General features: G+C 36.0%; 4 protein-coding genes and 1 non-coding gene across 8 annotated transcripts; all 5 read right to left on the minus strand.

Moving 5' to 3' along the window:
• Positions 1–25: 25 nt before the first annotated feature.
• AT3G56050 (Protein kinase family protein) lies at positions 26–3,583 on the minus strand. 2 transcript variants are annotated; one of them, NM_001084831.2, is made up of 7 exons: positions 3,281–3,583; positions 2,756–2,934; positions 2,606–2,666; positions 1,696–2,108; positions 1,380–1,570; positions 1,165–1,297; positions 156–1,072 (listed from the first exon to the last, which is right to left on the minus strand). In NM_001084831.2, exons 2-7 carry the CDS (start codon positions 2,859–2,861, stop codon positions 477–479), a joined length of 1,500 nt encoding a protein of 499 aa, NP_001078300.1. In that variant the 5' UTR covers positions 2,862–2,934; positions 3,281–3,583; the 3' UTR covers positions 156–476. The 2 variants fall into 2 exon arrangements, with proteins under 2 accessions (NP_191164.1, NP_001078300.1); NM_115463.4 differs by lacking the exon at positions 3,281–3,583 and having other exon boundaries at positions 26–1,072; positions 2,756–3,243.
• Positions 3,584–5,192: 1,609 nt separating this feature from the next.
• On the minus strand, positions 5,193–8,488 carry AT3G56060 (Glucose-methanol-choline (GMC) oxidoreductase family protein). Its single transcript, NM_115464.3, has 5 exons — positions 8,057–8,488; positions 7,288–7,929; positions 6,271–6,677; positions 5,643–6,181; positions 5,193–5,546 (listed from the first exon to the last, which is right to left on the minus strand). Exons 1-5 carry the CDS (start codon positions 8,136–8,138, stop codon positions 5,483–5,485), a joined length of 1,734 nt encoding a protein of 577 aa, NP_567032.1. The 5' UTR covers positions 8,139–8,488; the 3' UTR covers positions 5,193–5,482.
• Positions 8,489–8,720: 232 nt separating this feature from the next.
• Positions 8,721–10,323, minus strand: ROC2 (rotamase cyclophilin 2). Of its 2 annotated transcripts, none has more exons than NM_115465.5 (2): positions 10,180–10,323; positions 8,721–9,678 (listed from the first exon to the last, which is right to left on the minus strand). In NM_115465.5, exon 2 carries the CDS (start codon positions 9,670–9,672, stop codon positions 9,142–9,144), a length of 531 nt encoding a protein of 176 aa, NP_191166.1. In that variant the 5' UTR covers positions 9,673–9,678; positions 10,180–10,323; the 3' UTR covers positions 8,721–9,141. The 2 variants fall into 2 exon arrangements, with proteins under 2 accessions (NP_191166.1, NP_001319764.1); NM_001339763.1 differs by having other exon boundaries at positions 8,918–9,678; positions 10,007–10,206.
• A 2,140-nt stretch (positions 10,324–12,463) lies between these two features.
• On the minus strand, positions 12,464–15,265 carry AT3G56080 (S-adenosyl-L-methionine-dependent methyltransferases superfamily protein). 2 transcript variants are annotated; one of them, NM_115466.5, is made up of 8 exons: positions 14,640–15,265; positions 14,384–14,533; positions 14,044–14,314; positions 13,842–13,952; positions 13,569–13,740; positions 13,225–13,470; positions 12,950–13,144; positions 12,464–12,864 (listed from the first exon to the last, which is right to left on the minus strand). In NM_115466.5, the coding sequence occupies exons 1-8, from the start codon at positions 15,141–15,143 to the stop codon at positions 12,681–12,683; spliced, it is 1,833 nt and encodes a 610-aa protein (NP_567033.2). In that variant the 5' UTR covers positions 15,144–15,265; the 3' UTR covers positions 12,464–12,680. The 2 variants fall into 2 exon arrangements, with proteins under 2 accessions (NP_567033.2, NP_001326626.1); NM_001339764.1 differs by having other exon boundaries at positions 12,464–13,144; positions 14,640–15,201.
• A 406-nt stretch (positions 15,266–15,671) lies between these two features.
• Positions 15,672–15,744, minus strand: AT3G56085. The gene has a single exon. It is a non-coding gene; the product is annotated as a tRNA-Lys (tRNA).
• Positions 15,745–15,780: the final 36 nt, after the last annotated feature.

The raw sequence follows: 15,780 nt of genomic DNA on the forward strand, positions 1-15,780 counted from the left end.
TGATTATGTTTTGATTATTAGCTACGATATTTGCATGTGGATTTAGGAGGTGGAGTGTTAAATAGTGGAGTACAAACGAAAACATTTTTAAATTATTCATTGAATTGGTAGCACCATCTTCAACTAAATAAATTTGAACGAGCAGAATTTGTGAATTATACTTCAGAACCTGATGATTAAACATATCAAGAACATAGTAACACTAATTTACAAAGACAGTAACCACCCACCAACATTATGCACACCAAAAAGGGGTATTACCGTGATTAGGACATTTTCTGTTTACGACATAAACGACCAAATAGATCCACCGAATTTTAAAGCCGTTATATAAACTAAGTTCCATACTTATATATAGATAGATAGATGAAAGTAGCCTAAAGAGAAGCCAAGAGCTTCTAAGAGACTCAAAAACCTCACTCAAATCTTCATATTAATACTTACAGATTTTTTTGTGAAGTTCAGTAGTTGTCTCTTCACGCAGTGGACAGAACTTCCAGCTCTGCCCACCAGAGTGGTGAAAGTTTTGGGATAGTGTCGTCTGGTGATAATCCAGTGATCTCTCGTAATCTCCCTGTGACTTCCTTCATTATCGGTCTCTGTTTCGCGTCTGCTCTTATGCAGCTTTTGATCACTTCACCTATATTCTCAATCTTCTCGTCAAAGCTTTCAATTGTCGGATCCACCATCTCCCTTAATGTCTTTCCTCTCAAGAAGACAGCCAATCCGGTATCTATCGAGTCACCTTTTTGAACTGACTCTGGGAGTTTTCCTGTCATCAGTTCAAACAACAGCAACCCGAAGCTGTGAACATTGTCTTCTTGTGTTGTTTCTGAGATGTTTGTATCTATGAGTGCATTGGTGCTGCTTTCTGTCTCGGATGGGCCTTTTAAATATCCAAAATTGAAATCCGCAATTTTGACTGCGTAGTCCTCTGTGAGTTGAACTGATGATGAGAGAAGATTGCTGTGGACTATAGGTGGCTTGAGTCCGTGCATATGGTCAAGGCAATAAGCTATGCCCATTGCTATTCTTAGCCGCATTACCCAGTCCAAGTGTTCTGATTCTTTATCTGCAGCAAAAGTAAATATTGTTTTCCCACTTTTAATCTGACAACTTACAGTGTAATAATGACTCATATGACTAAAGAGCTTTGTTACTTACAGTGTAAATGTTCAAAGACTGTTCCGTTTGATGCATATTCAAAGACCAAGATCCTAGTGAAAGGTTCTTCTTCTTCACAGTAACCAAGAAGGTTGACAAAATTCTTGTGGTTTATCTTGGATAACATTTCGATCTGAAATCATCGAAACCATAATCGATAAGGTGATAGAAATCAAAATCCTTAAAATATAAGAAAACTGGTTGACCGGAAATACCTTCTTTCTGAACTGCATTTCTATATTATTTGTCCATTCTTTGGCAGACGCAGTAGCAACAGAAGCCACAGCTATCTCCACCCCACTTGATAGCGTCCCTTTGAACAATGTACCAATGGGGCAAGACCCAATGACATTACTAAAATCTTCACAGGCAGCTTCAATCTCAGATCTTTTGAGTTTGGGGACACCTGAGTAACAAATCATACATCATTAATATCGAAAAGAAAAAAAGTGGAGCGACTATTAAATCTCATCTTCTAGAACCAACAATGCCACTTCACATTTTTGTATCAGGGAGTAGAAAGGCAATTACCAGTTATGAACACTTTCTGAAGTTGTCCACTAAGACCTGTACGCCAGGGATTCACAGATTTCCCAGCCTTACTTTTAAAAAAGAAAACACCAGTAGCTAAAAGGAGGATAAACACAGCACCCGCTATGCAGCCAGCCACTATAGGAATTGTGCTGTTTGAAGAAGTTTTGGAGCTGCTTGTTAGACTAGGTAAAGTCACATGGTGCACAAAAGGAGGTGGAGCAGAAACATGTTGCGCAGGAGGACTTTTTTGTGGCGGAGGCAATGTAGAGGATCTTTTGGCATCAGGTCTCGTAGAAACCGAAGATGACGGAGGTGTAGCTCTTGCCACAGGGCGGTCCCTGAACGCATTCAAATGGGTGTACGGGTTACGAAAACGGCCAAGTAATTTCCTGTGAAAACCAACTGCTCTCCTGCAAAAAAGACACGAGGTATAATGAATTTGAGTACAAAAGGGAGAGGAAATAGAAACATGTTTCTAACTCAAATGGAAAAAATGATTATGCTACAGCACTATCAAAGTAAATTTAGCAAGTCTTAGAATACAAAATGCATAAAACACAGTGTCGGTATTCATGTTGTTACCACTCAGAAATAGTATTAGTTCACTAAAAAAATTCATAGATCTACTATACCAACTACATTGATGTTGATACTCAGCCAAAATTCATTTTACAAATCATGTTAGCAAAACTATTCATTATACATTTACTACAACATTAGATCTTAGCAAGCTCAGAAACCTAAATTGCAAAAGTAAATACACCAACAAACACCTCAGCTCAAGAACTAGCAACAAGTTCTAAAACTGAAAATCAACAAGAGCTATTTAATCTTTATCAAGCAGCTGCGTTAAAAATTCAACAAACTAAAAACATTCACAGAACAAAAATCGAAAGCTGATACTTACAAATCCTCAGCATCTATATCTGACCATAGATCTTTCGTCACGGATTCCAGAAAACCATCACCTGAAAGCCAAAATCGAAACTAACAATTATGAGGAACTATCCTTCTATGTATCGGCACACCAAAAAATAGAAACAAAAACGGTAAATACCTTGAGATTTCAACGAATAGCAAGAACCGAAGCTCAAAATCACCAGAAGAAACACGAGAGTACGATTTTGAAGCCTTAATCGAACGGATTTCCAGTTGTTACTCATCGTCAGACTAAAAAAAACAAAACCGAGCAGAAGCTAAAGGAGCACGGAGAAGCTGATAAATCCAAGTCTCGATCTATCACAGATTCGAAGAAAAGCAAAAAGTTAGAGAGAGCTTTGAGTTTGAGTTCGCATGGCGGAGGAGACGAATTGAGAGGAGGAGTAACATGACTTTTCAACTTTTGTTAAAAGCGCGTGTCCCCGTGGTTTGGCCCGATAATAAATTAAAGAAGGATACAATAGTAAAAGCATTTACTTCTTCTTGTTGACAATAAGAAAAAAACAATCTCGTGAAAGAGTATCTATTTCTAATTTTTTCTATAGTATTCAACTGTATAACACTAGAGTAACCATTTATCAATTAGATATTTTTGTATAGTAAAATACATAAAAAATGATATAAAATAGAAGAATCTATGGACCTGAAGATGCCAGAGCTAAGAGGATTCAAAAGAAGAGGCCAAAGACACCGTCGAAAAAGACTTTTGATGTTATAGCACTATTGTGGAAAATCGTTTAGGCTCGCTCTCTCTATTGTGCAATGTGTTTTTTTTTTTTTACAAAGGAGAAAACCTGAAGATGGTGGGGGTATAAATGCCACGTGGAATATAGTTATGATGTGTTGGATAATGGAATGATTGAAGATGAATGATTGTGTTTGTGGCATTATGGATTAAGAAAATGTGGAGGGAGTTTTCTGATGACCAATTCAACGTGGATGTTTTTTCTTTGTTTTTGTTTTGTTGCTTCGTTGTTAATTTCTTCGTTTTCAATCCAAGTCTTTGCCATGTGGGTAGAGTCATGGATGTAATGGGAATATGCCCCATTAATACATATTTTCATTTAATTTATTTATGTATACTTTTCTCAATATTTCTCAGATGTTTGTTAGTGTATATATACTGTATACTGTAGATAGAAGTATTCCATAATTGTTGCATTCACACAGCCCACGTTTTCTGATGATTTATCTAATTAAAAGGAGAGAAAGCTCAAATTTCGCCCCCACGATCGAATGTCCGTCGAAGTTTTGATCTATCAATTTATTTTTTTATCGGCTTAAGAGCAAATTTTATAGTAAGTAAAGTTAATTATCCATATTAGTCAGATCAATCAGAGAACATTTTCGGAAATGTATGTTAGGAATGAATAGTATATTAAAAGGTTGACTAGTAACGGTTTCGCCGTAATTTGAAAGCCATCGGGTTTTGATTGGTTGAAAGAAAGAACAATCATTTTTATTATTATGAATTTACAAATTCACCGGCATATCTACGCGTCGTACGTAATCTAACTTCATCCTTACGTAATTCTATGCTGTCTTTGTTTTGACCTAAAGAGTCTGCACAAGCACATTCATGGGCACTTTGCTTAAATAAATTGACATTGCTGCGGCACAATACTTAAAAACTGGGCGTTATGGGATTAAAAAAATTGCGAAACCTTAAAGGGCCATGCATTAGTTAAATTTGTCATTGACTTATTAATTGGTACCAACAATGCATATGGTACGTAGCTGTGTGAATGATCTAGGATTCAAAACCATAGTATAGAAAATATTATTTGATATTTTGGTAGACTTAGGACCATATGAAAATATTATTAAAGATCTTTTAATAAAATATTTTTTTGAGTATAAACTAACTTAAGCTGCAATCACATGTTAGGCGTACATATGCATGTTAGATTGTTTATTTTTGACGTCACATCTTATATACTTTATATGTTATGTTATTGATTTAACTTTTGATATACGATTCTTTCAAAACCTTACATGTTCTAATCTCTTTTTTACAACCATGCATACCTCATAACTAAAAGATAATTCTCTAACTCGTTATTCAATTAGGAGAACAAATATTTTCAAATTTAACATCATCGAATATGATCCTAGCAGATTGGATTAAGAAAAATCATGAAATATATATTCCAACTAAACAAAGAATGCGAAAAAGATATGAAAATAATTTTGGAGCACACCAAAGGATTTGTAGTCCTTTTCAGCTCCATTTTGGAGCTCTCTAGTAGGCCAGATCCCAAATAATAAATTTTCCATTTTTAAAATTTTGTGTATGCAATTGACTGCCCTACCGTCTTGTTCACTATTACTATACATTGAGTGAGACTTGTGAGGATTGACCTTTCATAATCAAATTTGTTGACGTTATACTTGTGCAGAAGTATGTTACTAAAAAGTAAAAATATAATCAACGATGGCATGGGAAAAAATGAATATGAAGGTTGATTGCAAAATACGCTTGAACCTTGATAGTTTTTGCCTTACACCTCATTTGGATTTTCATTGCAATGTCGGGATAAATTAGGCAATCTTATCAGGAATATATATCAACACATAAGAATATATTTACAACATTTAATCTATCCTTACTAAGAACAAATTTCTTAAATTTGCAACAATAAGGCAATTCATCCTTTTATTGTCTAAGGCCATTATCAACAAGGATATGTATCAAGTGTTTCAGTCGGTTATAAATGACTTTAGTGCAACAGAAAACCCCATTTGTAAGATTCATGAAATATGTGATATACACTATAGTGAATGTCTTCGTTTGGAGCAACGAACACCAAACAACAATATCTTTTAGCATATGTACTTAGAAATCTCATGTTTCTTCCTCTTTTCCTCGGAAAGCCATCCTCTCTCGAAGAATCTTCTGCCCCATATATCTACACATTACAATTTTCCAACAATCATATTTTGAAAAAAAAAGATTAAAAACATGTTTAGATCATTTGTATCAATTGGTTTCTGCGTGTTTTTACCTTCCGAGCATCATGATTGTGGCCTGTGGATTAGTCCCCGGAGACTTGAGAAACGTGGATCCATCGATGATCCTCAAAGCATCAACCCCTAATACTTTGTAATTGTTGTCGACCACTTTTCCAACTTGACAACCTCCATGGTAATGATAAATAGTCATCACGGTATCGATACAATACTGCTCCAAATCAAACGTTGAAGTTATGTGTCTTGGCCTTAAATTAGTGGGAAGAGCAAGAATGAGATTTAGTAGTCCACGTGCACTCGCTAAAGGGTACTTGTACTTGGAGTATCCCTTCGAATCTATCACTTTAATAATGGTACTAAGTCCTTCAACACACTTGTTCAAATCCTCTGGATCCTTAAAGTAGTTGAATGTCACTGAAGGGTTATCATCTGGATTCGTATTCCGCAACTCCAAGTGACCTCTCGAGAGCGGTCCATTCACTTTTTGGATGATCACACCCGCTTTTGTAGTCACGTTCAAGGTAAGATCCAAAGATTTGAAAAACTTTGAGATGGATTGGGTAGGAAGTTTTGTCTGCATATAAAACATCAATATCAAAAAATATCTTATGAAGTCTTGTGTTAACAAAATTTGTAACATTTAAGAGTGTTAATTGATTATACCTTTTTAAGAAGATTCAAAACACCATCGAAGAAGCTACGGGTCAAACTAATAGAGAGACTTAAGGCACTTCCACCTTCAATGTAACTACCAAACTTGGTGATTCCTACGGCTTGTACAAGAGACACTTCTACGGGTTCAGGAGAAGGGATAAAAACCGGATTCATCGGGTTATCACCCATCCCTTGGCCCACCATGGGTTGATCTACGATGACCGGGTTCACTCTATAGGCTGCAAGATGAGCCGCAGGGCCCACACCACTTAGCATCAATAGTTGAGGGCTCGCGATGGCACCTGCTGATAAGATCACCTCACTCATTGTCGAGTCTTGCGTTGCCAATTCTGCCTTGTAGGACACTCCATTTGCGTCCAGAAATATCACCCCATATGCTTTGGGCCTCTGGTTACCTGTCCAATAGAGAAGTTTCATATCCGGAGCAATATACAAACAAATAATATGTATGGTAATGTGCAACAACGAATGACTACGACGGTGATAATGACCAAACGATCGCCATAATTGAATAATTCATTATAATTACCAAAATGAACAACTGAAAGTCATGATTCAAAATTATAGAGATTTAAGAGTAAAAAAGAGGTTTCTAATTTGAAGTTTCAGTTTTTTGTAATTAGTGTATGTTATCATAAATAATGTTTGTTTTATAAATAAGTATCATAACTATGTTAAACATCTTTATGTTTTTTTTTTTGTTAAGGAACATCTACAAGTTATAACCATGTTCTAATCAAAATATAATAATAGATCCTTACTACATGTAATAAATATATAAAAATCATAATCGTAAGCAAGATTTTTAATATTTCAATAACAAATTAAACACAAGTTGTGATTAAAAAAAAAAAAAACAAGTTTGATCACGTGTAAGCTACGTCTCTCTGACTCTCGCTTTGTTTTAGGTTTTTCAGGAACGTTCCTCTCTCTTCTTTCATACCTCTCGTTATGGAAAAATAAAATAAATTATAAGACATGTATTCAATTATCAGTCGTCATTACCTTTAATAGTGAAGAGGATCTTATGGACAGAAGCATGCAAGTAGACAACTATCATGTTCGGATTAGCATACTCCAACAAATTCGCCGCCGTGTGTCTATGACCATCCCGGTCAAATATCGTACCACCAAATTTAGTCCCAACGATATGTTCGTACGTGAAACCATTGTATGGAGTCACACCAGCTTCCAAAAGCCCATCTCGAAACGCTGATTGCCATTTGTTAACCGGTGGTTCAAAAACCACTTTCTTCTCGACCCACTCGTAAGCCGCTTCGACCTCGTCTCTCTCCCATCCTGCTTCCGCCACGAAATCTTCTTCCGCACGTGAGTAGAATCCTGCGTTTATGACTGTGCCTCCACCGAGTACACGAGCGCGTGAGTTGAAAACGCCGTCTTCGGAGATGAAAAGCTGCGACCATGAGTTTGGAGTTATGTTCAAGAGTGTGTTTGCGAAGTTTCCGATGTCTGTTGCCGCTGGATCGTCGTAAGGGGAACCTCCGCGTTCGAGGACTAGAACGGTTGCGTTTTGAGAGAGCGTTGCGGCTAATGCACATCCAGCGGTTCCTCCTCCGATGATTATGTAGTCGAAGTGAGATAACTTTGGTGCTAATGTTGCATCTTTCATAAATCTATAGTTTCCAGCTACACGAAAACATATTTTTCATAAAGTTGGAGTTCATATTAGTACACTAAGGTAAGGTATAACAAAAAAAAAAAAAAAAAAACATAAGTTGAATGATTGGTAAAAGGAAACTAAAAATTCACGTACCTTCATCGGAATAACACGAGTCGTGGAAGATGAAAACTGCGACGAGGATAAATTGAAAAAATCGAAAGATATGAAAATTCATTATAGAGGAAGATTATAGGTTTGGTTCTTTATCTATTGGGGCCAAGGAAAAAAAATATGCTATTTATAAACCAACATTTAGAAAAGAAAAAACAAACAGGAACATCTCTCACGGTTGCGGCAAAAGTCTTATTCGATGATAACCTGGCTTCGACCTCTTTATTTTTTCTAGCACATTTAAGTCAACGGATTATAGTATTTTCCATCTTAGACTTTGATTTGTTACATAGTAATAATTATACTTTTAACCCCAGGGTCCTTATTATACAAAGTTTAAGTTTTTTTGTTGTTGTTTTCCAAAAAAATGATGATTTGACCAAATCAAATTATTGTGGTAATTTTGACGAGGTGGTGCAGCATGGCTGGCCACTATGTTGGAATCCAAGTGGTCAAGAAATGTGAATAAAATGGTTTTAAGAAATGTATAAAATAACGAAGCTAATACCAAAGAGTTGGCTAGACTTTAAGTTACATTAATTGCCAAGGCAAACTAGTTGTTGGAGTATTTAAAGAAGACTGTCCAAATATTGTTGGCTATTGACTATTGATGCTGAAACTTAACCATAAGTAGAAACTACTCAAAGAAATGTGTGATGCGTTGGCTAAACAATATTTATCATCACATGATCAGAAAGTTTATCTTGTTCTGCATATGAAGTGAAATCTGCCCAATTCGAAAAGTCAGCAATTTTGGATACATATTCGCAAATGAGTCCTAAGAAGAGTTTGGTTCATTCATATTAACTACACCAAAATAAGAAAGCTACAAAACCAAATGTCTTCATAAAGAAACTAACCATTATTATCATCCATCCTATTCTCACACAAGAGTTTTAAGAAAACAACTTACAAGGATGGACCACTTCCTAAGGTTCATATGATATAGTCAAAACCAAAGTAGTGCATCACAGACTAGATTGACCTTAACGCTAAGATGCTGTCTCTGCTTCACAGCATATGATAGAATAACCTGTCAAGATCAACCCACCCAATGTTTTAAGAACTTATGAACTTGGGTTCTTGAGCTCACCACAATCTTCAATCACAACTCGTTCAGAAGGATTTCCCATGTCAGAGCCAACATCCTCCATTGCCTTGACCACATTGTATCCATCAACAACTTTCCCGAAAACAACATGTTTCCCATCAAGCCACGAAGTCTTCTCTGTGCAGATGAAGAACTGAGAACCATTAGTGTTGGGACCAGAGTTAGCCATAGACAAAATCCCTGGACCAGTGTGCTTCAACTTGAAGTTCTCATCTTCAAATTTAGACCCGTAAATAGATTCTCCTCCAGTTCCATTCCCACGAGTGAAATCTCCACCTTGACACATGAACCCTGGGATTATACGGTGAAAGGCTGAGCCTTTGTAGTGTAAAGCCTTCCCTGCTTTCCCAATACCATTCTCCCCAGTGCACAAAGCACGGAAATTATTAGCTGTTCTCGGAGTCACATCTGCAAATAACTCCATTACAACACGCCCTGCCTTCATCTTACCAATCAAGATGTCGAAGAAGACTTTAGGATTCGCCATTTTACTCTGTCAATTACAAAGATATGAATCAGCAGATGGTCCCAAATTCTAATTGGTATATAAGAGACTAAATCATGCAAACAAAGGTCCCAAATTGTTCAAACAACAACAATTGTGAGATTACCACTCTATGAGCACCTTAAAGTAAACTAGATAAAACCCAAGTGGTACTATTTTCCGATCAATGCAGACGAATAAGGATTCAATTATTCAGATCTGACTCAGATTTTCTCATACAATGTTAAAAATCATAAAACCGATTAATAAATGTCCCATCCATCGAAATTGTCGATAAGAAAAGATAAATTCTTATAACACAGAGATTTATCGAAACCTCAAATGGATGGTTTTAGGATATTGCACAAATATTGAGCTCGCAGGCGTTTTTTATTATACGTTATCTGCAAGCCTTCGATATGTGCTTTTAACGCGATAAAACGCAAAATCGAAGAAATAGAGAAGCAAAAATCATCGAAAACATGAATTGGGTTCACCGAAATGAAGTACCTTTGCAGAGGCAATCTCAAATTCGTCTTCTCAAGGAGCGAGTGAAGGATTTATATAACGGCTCAATGGCACAAGGGCTTTGGGGGCTAGGGTTTTACTAGGGCTTTTGATTGTTTGAGTTGAGACAGAGAGATCTGTTTTCTCGGTTTTGCCCTTTTTTATTTTCTTACCGTCACAGTCTCATCAAAAAGCCCATATGATTCAGGCCCATTATTAAAACTACCATCCAAGAAATATAATCGTTTCGTTGGACTTGGACCCAACAACAAACCCCATTTCACATTGGTTCGTGTGAGCTAATTAAAGCTTTAATAAGCTATCTAATTTCAATCTCGTGTTGCTATCTTAATAAGCTCTTTAACAACATAAATCTCAATGTTTTGAGATTGCTTTCAAAGTTAACTATTTGATGTTCATTACAAGAGACTATATATATATGAACCTAGTTGCTTAGATCTAATTAAATGAGCTTTGGAAAATAAATTACATAGGACACTTGGGCTTTTCGGATGATTTATAATCTTGGCCTTATTATGAATGCTCTAATAAAACAAGAAGAAATGGATTCTCTGGTCGCTTGGACTTGTGTTAGTGGTTTATTAGCAAAGAGAAAGTGTCCAACAACAGAAGTGCAACAGAAGTGCAGAGTCTTTCCGAAAAATCAGATCATAGAACAATGCTTTTGAAGAGATGGTTATTAGGTGGACAAGACTCTACATTATATATTATAATATTCAGATTATCTTTATACTATTAACCACTCCATAATGTTACAAACAACCAATCTTAATGTAAAAAGTGAAAAACTAAATGAGAAGCAATATCAGATATTATAGAGCTAATAAGATTCTTCTTTTTCCTCTCTAACTCTCTTTCTTCAAGACCGATCTCACCCAATGATAAGTGAAATGGGGCGACGATAAGACTTCTTCCTCTCAATATTTACTCTAATGACTTCAGCATCCTTTTGACTTCAGATGTTTATAAGGTGGACAAGAGTCAGCACTAAACAGTATGTAGTATAATATTTGACGTTCAAACTATCTTTATACTACTAATCACTCTACAGTGTTAGAAATAGACAATTTTAATGTAAAACGTGGAAATCATCGATTAGGAAAAACAAATGTTTTCAATTATGGTTGGACTGTTGAGGGTTTCAATTATATTGACCACCAGAGCTAACCAAATATCATTTTCTGATTGACTTCCCTCAGAATATCTTATACTGATTCCTGAATATCTTTTTAAAAGGGCTTTTCGGATGTCATCTTTAATACCAGAAATAGACTTAGGATTCTTTGACCAAAGAGAAATAGTTCAGATGTGTATGCTATAGATTTTTTTGCACAAACTCTGAACCTATCTTTCAATCTAATAGGTTATGATGGAGGTAGATCATTTTATAAAGTGATTTAATCCATGAACCGATTACTCATTTTAACATCTAGTTAATCAAATTTAAATTATTTTTGAAAAATCACAATGGCAATTTTAGTAGTTTATGCTGAAATTCACATAATTATTTTACTTAGATAATAGTATTAATTATCCGGTGATTATCCAAATCACTATTCTGAAATAATGAAATTATATAATGGTCCGGTGATTATCCAAATCGTCATTTCATTAGTTTCATTATTGATTTCATAAAATAACTCAATGTCTTTAATATTATTCGTAAATGTCTCTTTTAATCTTATGTGTTATTTTATATGTCATTTTAAAAAATTGTCAAAACTCTCTAAAATTTTAAATCGTCAAAATCATCTAAATTTTTATCTAAACTCAAATCACTTCAACTCCTTCATCAAATCACTTCACTTCAAATCATTGGAATTTTGCATTGAAACAAAATATAATATTTATTTCCAAAACATATTCATTTGATTTTGGATCTATTTGTTTGAGCCATAGATGGAGAATCTGCTGACGGAAATATATACCCGGCGTCAATGTTGTTCTTGGTATGGATTTCGTTCCATTTATTTGCTTGTTTTAGACAGAGAGATGTTTTCTTCGTTTTGCCCTCTTATTTCACTATTTTACATTTTTGCTTTCAATAACAGTTGTCCAAAAAGAAAAAAAAAAGAAAAAACTTTCAGTAACAGATCAAAAAGCCCATATTAAGATTTAGGCCCATTATATAAACTCCGTCCGCGATTGAATTCAATCGGTTCGTTGGACCCAACAACAAACCCAATTTCAAGTTCGTTTTACTCATACCATGTCTTTTTTTTTTAACTCATACCATGTCTTCTAAAAATCAAAACTAAAACTGAATCAAATGGAAGGAAAAATATTATATTTATACTTCAAACTTTATAGTTAAAAGACACATTATCACAAGAATCTAACGTTTAACTTGATTCCTATAAGGCTATACTTTCCAAACCAAAAAAAAACTTCAAATTAAGAGTATCCGCACCAAAAATCATTGAACAGCCCTAATCAAAACGAAAATGAACAAGATTTGTTAAAGAGAATGATGAATGTTGTGTTTAAGGACGCCAAGAAGATTTCAAGCCAACAAGGAATTTGCCTCTGTACAGATTCGTTGACCATCGGAGTGATAAAAGAATAGGGTTTAGCTTCTTTAGCATTTCGACAGTGTCTTGCACCGCAAGATACCCTCCTGGTCTTAGTATTCGGTCTATTTCCACTACCACCTCCATCAAATCACACCTGAGAATATCAAAATCAAAAACAACATGTAGTTTTAGCTATAGATCGAAAAGTCAAAACAACTTGCAAGAATCATAAATTTTACCTTTGAGAAAGATTGGTAAAAAGGAAACTAGAGTGCAAGAGATCATATGATCTTGGGTATGTATTGAACGACTCACACCAATCATGGTATATCCCTATCAAACCTCTATCAAAAATCGTCGATAACGTGTCTTCACCTTCTACAGGAATCACATTCATCACCCACAGAGGTTTGTTTATAAGAGCAGCCGCAAATCTGAAAAGGAAGATATGAACAAATGGTAAACAAGAGAGAAATGAATCATTTGTGAAGTATATAGTGAAATATTGTCTCACCCTCCATAACCAGCGTTCATGTCCATAACATTGTGAATCCTAGTCCAGTTTATAGCTAAACTATATAGGTAGATATTAGACATGACTCCAGACCAGAGTTTGCTGTCTTCTCTGAAACTCTCTTCACTCCTCTGCTCTCTAAAGAGGCTAACCGGTGTCTCCGTTAACCTCTCAGGCCAACCGGAAGGCCATTTCCCTATTGGACTGACCGGTAGTTTCGGTAGACAAGTAAGCAGAGGAGTGTACCTTTTGATTCGAAAAAATTGTTATGAATTGGTTTAAGAGACATCAAAAACTCTGTTTTTTTTGTTGAAATCATATATTTAAGGATACAATGTCATTACCATGAACTGTTCTTCTTGGTCTCTTCTTCAATGCAGAGAGGCGGATCTTTGTTTTTACGAGATTCATAACAAGAATCTGAGTCTGGTTTCTGGTAAATCACGAATCCAACTTTAGTGAATCGAGTTCTAGCCACAACTTTCCAACACATTGATGTAGTCAAAGACTCCATTGCTGCAAGAAAAACACATACAAACCATAAAACATTCACAAACTTCTTCTGTATGCTAATTAAACATAATGAGGAGGGACTAAGAAGAACAAGTAAAACTAACTTTTCCAAACATTACGGTGCCCTTCGTCGTGTTGATAAACTGGTGTAGCTGACCAAACAAAAAACCCTCCAGGCCTTAGAACCCGGTTAAGTTCCAAAAGTGGTCTACCACCTGCAACAACACATTTCCATATAACAACAGTATTAACAAAGCAAGCAAGTTCACTGATTCAAAAGCAAGGATATATTTGGAGTATAACAACCGTATCCATGCCAATGGACTCTGCATCTAGCGCAATGGATTACGTCGTAAGCATTATCAGGAAAAGGAAGCTTTTGAGTTCCAATAACAGCGAGTGTAGCGGGAATCCCTCGTTCCAGTGCGAACTGAATCTGAGCTTCGTGTTCGTCTTTAGGAGCAAATGACATTGTGATAACGTTCTTATCAAGTAAAGTCCCACCAAAGCTAGCCACACCACAACCAACATCTAGAACCACTCTTACTTTCTTCCCCCAATCAAGAATAGGTAACGTCTATAAAAAGAAAACAGTAACTCAGTAAAACTGAATCAATCTTTTGGATATGTAAATATGTTTTTTTACCTTTTGTATGAAGTTGATGTAGTGAATAACACCGTCTTTGAATTGAGTTCCACCTCCAGGGAAGACAAAGAAAGGTCCAGATTTACGAACCCAATTCTGATCTTTCTTGTATTCTACAAGTTTCGGATGAGGAACATTATCATACCAAATCTGCAGACACAAGAAAAACAAGAATTTAGAAAGCAGAGGAATCACAATCTTCACAAGCAAGTAACAAGAAAAGATCTTACCGAAAAAATAGAAACGAGTCTCTCACCATGTCTCTACTCTGAGGCCAAGGAAGAGGAACTTTGTAATGTTGTGGCAAAGGAACCAAACATTTTGGTGAACGCTCAGGACAATGTCTCTCTCTGTGCTCCATGTTTCTCTTCGACTTAAGTTTCTTGATAGCTTTTGTGTTATCCAAACACGGTATGTAATCTGGACTCTCACATCTCTTCCAATCTATCTTCAAACTCACGTTCCATTGTTTGTCATCTTTAAGCCAATCCAATTCCAAACCTTGATCATCAGGATGATCATCGACTCGGGTTTGATTAACCGGTGATTCCAGAGGAGGTGATGAGTCGTTGGTGGGACTCGAGATTGGCGTGGAGGTAGGGATGACGGAGAGAGAAGATCGAGGGAGATAAGGGAGAGACAAGTAAGGGAAGAGATCGATGGTATCATTGGTCAAGAGGAGGATTGTGACTGATACGAGCAAGATTGAGAGAACACAGAGACCTGAGAGTTTCCGACTTTGGAAGATGTTCTTGATCATTCTTTCTTCGTTTTTCCACACAACAGAGAGAGATTACTCTGATCGATCTTTGAGAGAGAGATATTGAAGTTATGTGTAAAGAGCCAAAAATAGAAAACAAGATGGGCAATAATATATATGACATGTGTCATGCTATTACTTGCTCTGACGTGATGTGAGATATGGAAAGTAATCTCATATCTTTATGACGTTATGATTGTATAGTTTGATGTCCAAGTTAGTGGATGAGAATATTACAAGGAGTTGGAAAATAACATAAGTGTATCTTTTGCTTTTGGAGTCTTCTCAATTGTCTCAGTGATTTTTTTTGAAGTTGCAATCCAGAACGAAAAAGATTAAGAAAATTGTTCAAATGAACAAGAATTGATGATCTTTGTAAGTGAAGAAACCAAAAGCTATCAAAATTGAATGTTACTCTCATGGATCAGTATAACTTCATGTGAACAAATTGCTTAACATAGGCCCATATCCACTTATGGTGAAAGCAAGGCAAAGTAAAAGAAGTATAAAAATAAAACAACTAACTATCGCCCACCGTGGGGCTCGAACCCACGACCACAAGGTTAAGAGCCTTGCGCTCTACCAACTGAGCTAGACGGGCTTGTTGTATGATTTCACCAAGTCTAAGCTATAATCT

This window comes from Arabidopsis thaliana, chromosome 3, assembly GCF_000001735.4.
Source record: "Arabidopsis thaliana chromosome 3, partial sequence".
NCBI classification, from domain to species: domain Eukaryota; kingdom Viridiplantae; phylum Streptophyta; class Magnoliopsida; order Brassicales; family Brassicaceae; genus Arabidopsis; species Arabidopsis thaliana.